Genomic DNA, 7,647 nt, shown 5'->3' on the forward strand with positions numbered 1-7,647 from the left:
GGCACACCCGGTGCCTTTACCTGCGACCCCCTGCAGCTCCTGCCCTGATCGATGCGCCGGTGCCATCCAACACCGTCCTCATCCGAGCTGGCTGGCCCCCTGTCCCCATCCTGTGTGACAAACGCTGCCGGAGCCCGCAAAGGTTGCACCTTCCCACATCCCCACAGCACCCCAATGTCACCGGGAACGTGCAGCTGAGTGACGCTGCCACAGAACCCCCCTGCACGGGCAGGCCTGAGCTCCCCCTGCCCTGTTCTGCTGCGGGGTTGTTCTGTGCACAAAGTGCAGCAGCTCCGAGAGGCACAAAAAGCCGCTCAGCCTCTGCAGTTCAGGCGCTTTCACAGCCCCGGCCTGGGAACAGCGGCAGCCGGAGCAGAAAAGCTGCTTCTGTACAAAGGCCAAGCAATCAAAACCCACCAGCTAAGGCTCCTTTTTCAAGACCTATGGGAAACCAGGGCCTTTTAGGAGTTTATGCCATTTCCCAGCTCTTCCACCCCCCTGCATTTAACCTCTCTAACTTAAAACACCAAGAAGTAGGGCAGCTCTGCAGCTCCCACTGAGCCCTCACATCCCCACACCCCACAGATGAGCGGCCCAGCCCCTCGAACAAACACGGAGCTGCTCCAGCCCCAGACCAGAGCACAGACGGGAGAACCGTGCTCCCGTGCGTTTGCTTCCCCCTTGGTACCCTCTGTGCTGGGAGCAGCTGAGACCCAGGACACCGGGGAGGTGCAATAGGACGCAGCAAACACCGGCTGTATGGAGCACACAGGCACCTACTGGGGCTGTGGAGCAGCTTTTGCCACCTCCCCATCGCGTCCGAGCAGACTCAAATGCACGGCCGGGTGGGTAACAAAGGCAACGACTGCCCTGAGAAAGGCAAAGGCTCTTGGAGCAGCGCTATCCTGACCTGGCTACGGTGAAAGCACCCAACACCCAACACCCAACACCCACCCCTCTGCCTGCTCCTCCCGTGGCCATCCAGGCTGCACCCCCCGGGCCAGCGGCAGCGGGAGCCGCCCCGAAACCAGCCGGAGGGTGCCCCGAACACAGCAGGAGGTGAGCGCCTGCCCCCCTGCAAGCACTCGGTGCTGGAGGACGGACAGCACCAGGGAAACCTCCCGATGAGATGAGAACAGCCACGGCAACGTGGAGGAACTCCAGCAACGGCCTCGTAACGCAGATGGTGAATACACAGCGGTGGGAGCCAAATTTTGGACTGGAAAAGATCATGAGAAGAGCGACAAACACGTAACTTTATTGTTTATGTACAAATGACAGGAGTTTGTATTACAAAGAGAATCCACCCGGCCTCAAAGATAGCAAAGAGCGAGGCGGCTTCGAGCTCCGGCCTTCCCTGCGTCTAAAAGCACGGCGAACATTGTAGGGGATGGTGTTTAAAACAAGAGAGGGAAAGGGCATGAGCTCCTTCTTCCCGGCTGGAGCGGGAACCAAGCTGAGCTGTTCCACAAACGGAGAACCTGCCACTCACATGGACCGACACAGAGAAACCAAGGGTCGGTTTGTTAACGATACACTCTGGTATATAAAACAACAACAAAACCCCAAACGAAACCCGATCTACAAAGCTACATATCAGCAACAGAAGTCATCTAAGTCGTTCAGCGCGGATGGGACGAACCGGATCAGCCCCGGGCTCCAGGGGAAAAAGGAGAAACACCCCCGTGTGGGTCTGCAGGGCCAGGGGCGGCAGCGGCAAATCAGCCAACGCGGGGAAGCTCCCGAAGCGCAGAGCAGGCAGGAACTCAGGATCACTACCACTACCACTACCACGACACCTCGGTCCTGCTGCGCCTCGGGCGGTGTGAAAACGATGCAAAGACGCGGTCCAGGCTTCGTCCCCATCCACGATCTTTAGCGCCAGCCGCTCCCGTCTGCAGACGCCTCCCGTCCGGGCGATGGGCGCTGTTCTCGGTGGGGTTCACGGGGCCCTACATGCCAGGAGAATCGGCACTGAGCAGTCTAGTAGTCCTGCGGAGAGAGGGGAGGACGGGCACGTTACAGCTCGGCTCCAGGCCCCGCTGCAGAGCTGGGCTGCTCGGTCTCCTCTCACTTCTACACACCAACACTTGCAGGCAAAACAGAAAAGAGAGGCGTTTTCCTGCAGCTCAGCATTCAAAAGAGAGAGGGCCCTTCGAAACCTCAGCTCAAGAGCGCACCAACCAAACCCAGAGGCTTCTGGATCACGAGGTAACAGGACACAGAACAGCTTCTCCACGGGAGCACAGGAGTTAACAGCGACCCGGCTCCAGCCGAGCGGCCTGGGCTCGTGTGCTGTACATCCACACCACATTTCATAGCACGACACTCCTGAACCGTGAGCACAAGCTCTTAAACCCCAGCTCGTCACGACAAGGAGCCAGTGCGCCAGCGTACGACGGGCAACGCAAACAACGACAGCGCTCTGATACTTACGGCTCTTGGCTTTTTGTTTAACTTGAGATCAATCCTGTGGTTGGAAAGACAAGAGAAACGTCCATTTCAATACATGACACCAAGACGGTCAAAGCAGCAGACACCGCACGCGGCTACGACAGAGGCTACGTGGTTAACGCGGCCCGGCCGGCTGAGCCGGGCCTGCCCGGCGCCGCGGGGCGGGAGCAGCAGGCGCAGAGCGGGCTCTGCTTTAGGCGCCTCCCGCCCCCCACAAGCGTTAATTCAGGCTCACGGTTACGACCACGGGGAGGTTACGCAGCGTAAGGAAATCGGGTGAGACACGCATGCTCTATGGTAAGGTCGTTAGAGGTGCGGCTGTGGCACGGGTCATTATCCAGACACAGCGGTGACAACGGTTATCGACTGGGGACAGAGGCAGGGGCGCGGGACGAGGGGTGACAGGAGTCTATGGCGTTTCTCCAGGAGGAAACATCCAAGTCTACGCTAATCTCCTCAGGAAGCAAAGCCAGAAGAATCAGGTTGTAAACTACGGGTTTTTTTACGTTAAAAAGGATTCTCTATCAATTAACAACGAGATAGAAAGGTAAAGGAGAGTGGAGTTAATTGGATTTTGCTGAAGTTATTAAATAAAATGTTACCTCCATCACGCTTTTCTGTTTTTAAAAAAAACTTCCCAGCCTAACCTAATATACATACCTACAATTAAACAGATAAACTATGGGTTAGAAAGGTCTCAAAAGGCACATTGGTGTCTACACACTAACAACACAGCACAAGTACTAAGTCAAGTCCAACTTACTCAAAGTCATAATCAAACATGCCAGACGGGCTGAGGGGCAGCATTTGAAAGGAAGAAAGCAATAGAAATTAATATACTAACGAATTAAATCAATTAGTTGATTAGCCACCCTAGCGAGATCACTAAAAATGAAGTAAAACAAAATAAATCCTAAAGGCAGCGTTCAAACGCCGCAGCGTTCTTATGGTATCTTAACCCCAACCGGGCACCGAGGGCACCCCAGGCTGGGCACCCGAATCCCCCTCCCCATGGCTCGCTGGGACCACAGAGCTGTTAGAGCAGAGGCAGAGGTGTCGAGGAGGGGTTTTGGGTGCTGAGGAAGCTCAGCGCCTGAGCGTGCACAGGCTCAGGGGCAGAGAAAACCGGATTTGCCTGCAGAAACGGGGCCCGAGAGCAGCGGCTTTGTCACCTCCTTTGTCGCGTTGGCACAGGGCAGCAAAGCTCAGTCAGGCACAGGAGGGACCAGGGGCTGGGTCCGCACTGGGGTGTTCATGGCACACACACACACACACACACACACACACACACACGTACACACACACACACACACCCCCCCTTGGAGAGTCCCCCAGAGCCCAGGGCCATTGGGGCAGCGCTCGCCGTGGTCTGGGCCGTTCCCACCCCTGGCCTCAGCGCCCCCACGGGCACCACCCCCATATCAGTGGGTTCGGTGCAAAGGACGGGCCCTCAAACCGCTGAATTTGGTGGCTCCTCAGCACTGAATGTCTATGGGGAGCAGTGTTTTCTCCCAAAATACCTTTTGGCCATGAGAACTGAGCACACAAAACAACCCCCACGGCCCTGCTGTGCGCTCAGAGGGACAGAGATCACCCCGCTATGGACACTGTGACCTCCATCCCCTCCGGTTTTAACTGCGGGACTAAACCACCAGTTCCCCCAGCTCTGCCCAGTCCCAATCCCACTTTCCGCACCATGGCAAAGGAGCAGGGAAACCCCAGTGCATTTGCCAGGGGAGCCAGCACAGGGCCCTGCCCAGCACCTCCTGGGTCCTCGGGAACAGGCAGGCACAGCTCCAGCGAATGCTGCCAAACAGGAGCTCCTGAGCAGAAGGAAACCCCAGAGTGTATTTCTGTTTTCTCCTTTCTTTGCACTCTGTGCCACTCAAGCAGCACACGCAGGTCTCTTCCGAAGGAGCGCTCTGGGCTGCAGTGCAACGCAAGCACTCGGCTGCACTTTGACAGACTGGGACTGTTTGGTTTGGGGTTTTTAACTGAGACAGACCTGAAATGTGTTCGGTCTTTCCTGCCAAAATTTAGGGGATAGTCAGTAACAACAATCACAACTTTAGCAGAGTTTTGTGGGGGTTTTGTCCTGTTTTTCACAGACAAATGCAATGTTCTTCTTGTACCCACACACCCGGCCACGCTGAGCACTACAGAGCAGTCGCTACAACTGCAAAGCCCCTGTGGACGGGGACCCCCAGAGCAGCCGGGCCCAGGGCTCCCCATGCCCAGCTCCATCCCTGGCCGTGCCAGCGCTGCTGCAGTGGGAGGCAGCAGAGACCCCAGCGCCCCCCAAACCTGGCAGCTCCTCCCCAGCTCCTGTCATGCAACGCAGCAAGGGAATCTGCATTACTGACAGCATTGGTACTGCACCCCGCTGCGGTGGACGGCTTTGCTGTCCACGTAAGTGCTTCGTGGAATAGTTTATAATTTGAAATGGCAATGATCTTAAGCCGTACTGCAGCTTCACAGATGGCTTCTCTGCCCTCGTCTACAGAGGTGATTTCTGGTGTTGTTTCTGAGCTTCCTTCCCATTGCCTACAGCCAAAAACGCGTCTTGAACTGCTCTGGGTTCCCAGCTGCAGGGGATCCAAAGGGACACCCTTCAACTTCAGGGTGTTTGCCCAATTAAAAGTGCCGCAGGAACAAAATTCTGATCTAAGAATTAAGAGACACTAATGACCCAAAACCTAATGGAGAAAAGGTAGTTAAACGTCTTCCAAGAGCTCTACCTACCTCTGCAGCTCCCAAACCAGCCCTCCCCAGCAACCCCTGTGCATTTTTACCGCTTCTCCTTAAACATTTCTCTCATAATTGCACGGGAAGGCCCCTGAAGAGGAAAGCCCATTTGTACACAAAGCCAACAGCCCAGGGTTAGCGAGAACACTGATTTGTAAGAGCTCCTTTATTCCTCATAACCTCTAGGGACCAGCTCCAGCAGTCACTCCAGAGAGGTGCAGCTCTGCAGGGTCTTCCCAAGAGCAGCAGTTTCCACGCCTTCCCCTGGGCCCTGACTCCGCAGCACATCCCCACCACGCTCTGGGTATCCCTGATGGATCTGGACATTGCTGGCTCTGCACGGCAGGAGCCGATCTCCGGTTCCTGAGCCACCAGCCCATAACAGGGGTGTGCTTAGGGGGCAGAACTGGTCACCTAAATCCAGCCATAAAGGGTTCGGGAAATCTTTGTTTCAGGTGAATTTCAGGTCCGTTTAGTAACAAATACTTTGAGGTTAACTCTTCCATGTCATAATGGGAACAGACTCAGTTTGGGAGGTGGCAGCTGAAAGGGCTTAGAGTGGAAATTGTAGTGAGGATGCAAGCCCCAAACCATCCCAGTTTGCCTTTTCACCCTCCTCCTCCAAAGGAAGCACTGACAATCCCATCTTACTTGGGTGTGCAGAAACCCAGAAGCAAGCAGAGGAGGTCAGGGCTGCAACCCCCCTCCTCAGGAAGGAGGCCAGGGGAACTGAAAAGCCCGGCCAAAAGCATCGCTGCGCAGAGCTGGAGCTGGCACCCTGTGCTGCCCCCTCCTCGGTGCAACGGGCGAACGCTACAGGATGTGTGCAGCTAAAGACCAGGAAAATCACCAAAACCAACGACCTGAGCTGCTCACTGCTGTAACACGTTACTGGTTCCTTTCCCACGCGCAGCCAGGTCAGCAGGCAGGACATGAGGCTGCCGGTGCCACTAACCTGTGCCGATTTTTGTTCTTCCGTTTTTTGTGGCTGCTGTGGTGGCTCCCAGAAGAGGTGGAGGAAGCCGCCTTCTGGGGTTTCACCCCCTGCACAGACCCGTCCAGCTCCTCAGCGTCCTCCTGGCTGGGCTCGTTCTCCTGATTGTGGAAGTCTGGAGAGGTGTCGCTCTCTGTGCCGCTGCCTGGCTCCCCTGGGGCAGGACAAAGGACGGGCAGAGGTGACCTCCCCAAAAAGGATTTGCAGAGGTGACCTCCCCATGGCTCACACCCAGCCCACCCCAGCAAAGCCCTGGGGAAGAACCAACCCCAGCGATGGCAGCCGGGGCAGCAGACATTGAGCCTTGTGGCACCAGGGGGTCAGAGAACCCAAAAAATACCTCTGAGGACAGCAAGCAGCCTCCCCAGCAACCGATGCACACTTGAATTGCATCTGATTTGGCACTGATTACAAAAACATTCTTAAAAGTCCTGATCACAAGCAGCTCCTCCCCACGTCGCTTGCAGCTGACACACAGACACCTTGCTTCAGCTCATTCCCCAAAAGCACCAACTCAATTTAAATAGGTTTTATGCGCAATAAACCCTTACTGAGCAGAAAAGTTTACTGGAGGAAGGAAGCTCAGCTTTTTCTCTTTCTTACAGTGCCACCTCGCTGACTGGTGTAGCTGGAGGCTGTGCTGGGAGCACTGGGGAGCCGGCTGAGGAGGAGCAGCCGCAGGTCCCTGGGCAGGGAGCACTGCAGGGAGCAGCGAGCACGGCACGGATCCAGACAGCTGGAGACAGAGCTGAACGGTGGGGCAAATCTTCCCAAATTCTGAGAGAAATGGAAAAGCGACTTACGCTTCTCAATGAGCTGGTCCTGAACTCCAGCTAACGCACTGACCGCCTAGAGAAACGAAAGGGATGTTAATGGAAGCTGTAACTCACTCACTGCTCTTCAAATGTTCAGACCCACAGAGATCACTTCACGGAGGAACACACATCAGGGCTCTGCCTGAAGGAGCTTATGGCCTCGCACCAGCACGGCACAGCAGGAGGGGGTCAGGAGCAAAAAGATAAAGACAGGGATGGCAGTGAAAGGGTGGCTCCCAACCGTGGTTCCCTTCCACCCCTCTGGGCACCAGGAAAAGGGATTCTGAAAGATGCTGGGATGAAGATGCACGGGTCACGGGGAGACGGGGCAGGTACAGGAGCTTAAACGGAAAACTGGTCCTGCAGAGCCTGGACGACCCCACAGGACCAGCTGCACCAGGAGCACCAAGGGATGGGGACCGGTACAGGGACGTCTGCCCAGCACTCACCGCTGCCGAGGTGACCGAGGACTTGCTGAAGAGCCGCTCGGCCTCCTTGAACTTGCGGTTCCTCCGGTCGTTTTTGCTGTTGGAGTTCCTGAAACAAGAGGGAAACAACATTGCAGGGGCTCGGCGGGCTGGGCAGGGGCAGGGGCAGGCAGAGGAAGGCGGGGAGGGCAGGGCCGGCGGGACTCACTTC

General features: G+C 56.2%; 1 protein-coding gene across 1 annotated transcript; it reads right to left on the reverse strand.

Moving 5' to 3' along the window:
* Positions 1 to 1,983: 1,983 nt before the first annotated feature.
* MEAF6 (MYST/Esa1-associated factor 6) lies at positions 1,984 to 7,545 on the reverse strand (the record flags this gene model as incomplete). The annotated part of the gene is made up of 6 exons (XM_010181155.1): positions 1,984 to 1,992; positions 2,437 to 2,470; positions 3,218 to 3,247; positions 6,155 to 6,347; positions 6,997 to 7,042; positions 7,458 to 7,545. Coding segments are annotated over 6 exons (400 nt in total), but the record flags the coding sequence as incomplete, so codon positions are not given.
* Positions 7,546 to 7,647: the final 102 nt, after the last annotated feature.

This window comes from Mesitornis unicolor, unplaced genomic scaffold, assembly GCF_000695765.1.
Source record: "Mesitornis unicolor isolate BGI_N332 unplaced genomic scaffold, ASM69576v1 scaffold44803, whole genome shotgun sequence".
Taxonomy (NCBI): domain Eukaryota; kingdom Metazoa; phylum Chordata; class Aves; order Mesitornithiformes; family Mesitornithidae; genus Mesitornis; species Mesitornis unicolor.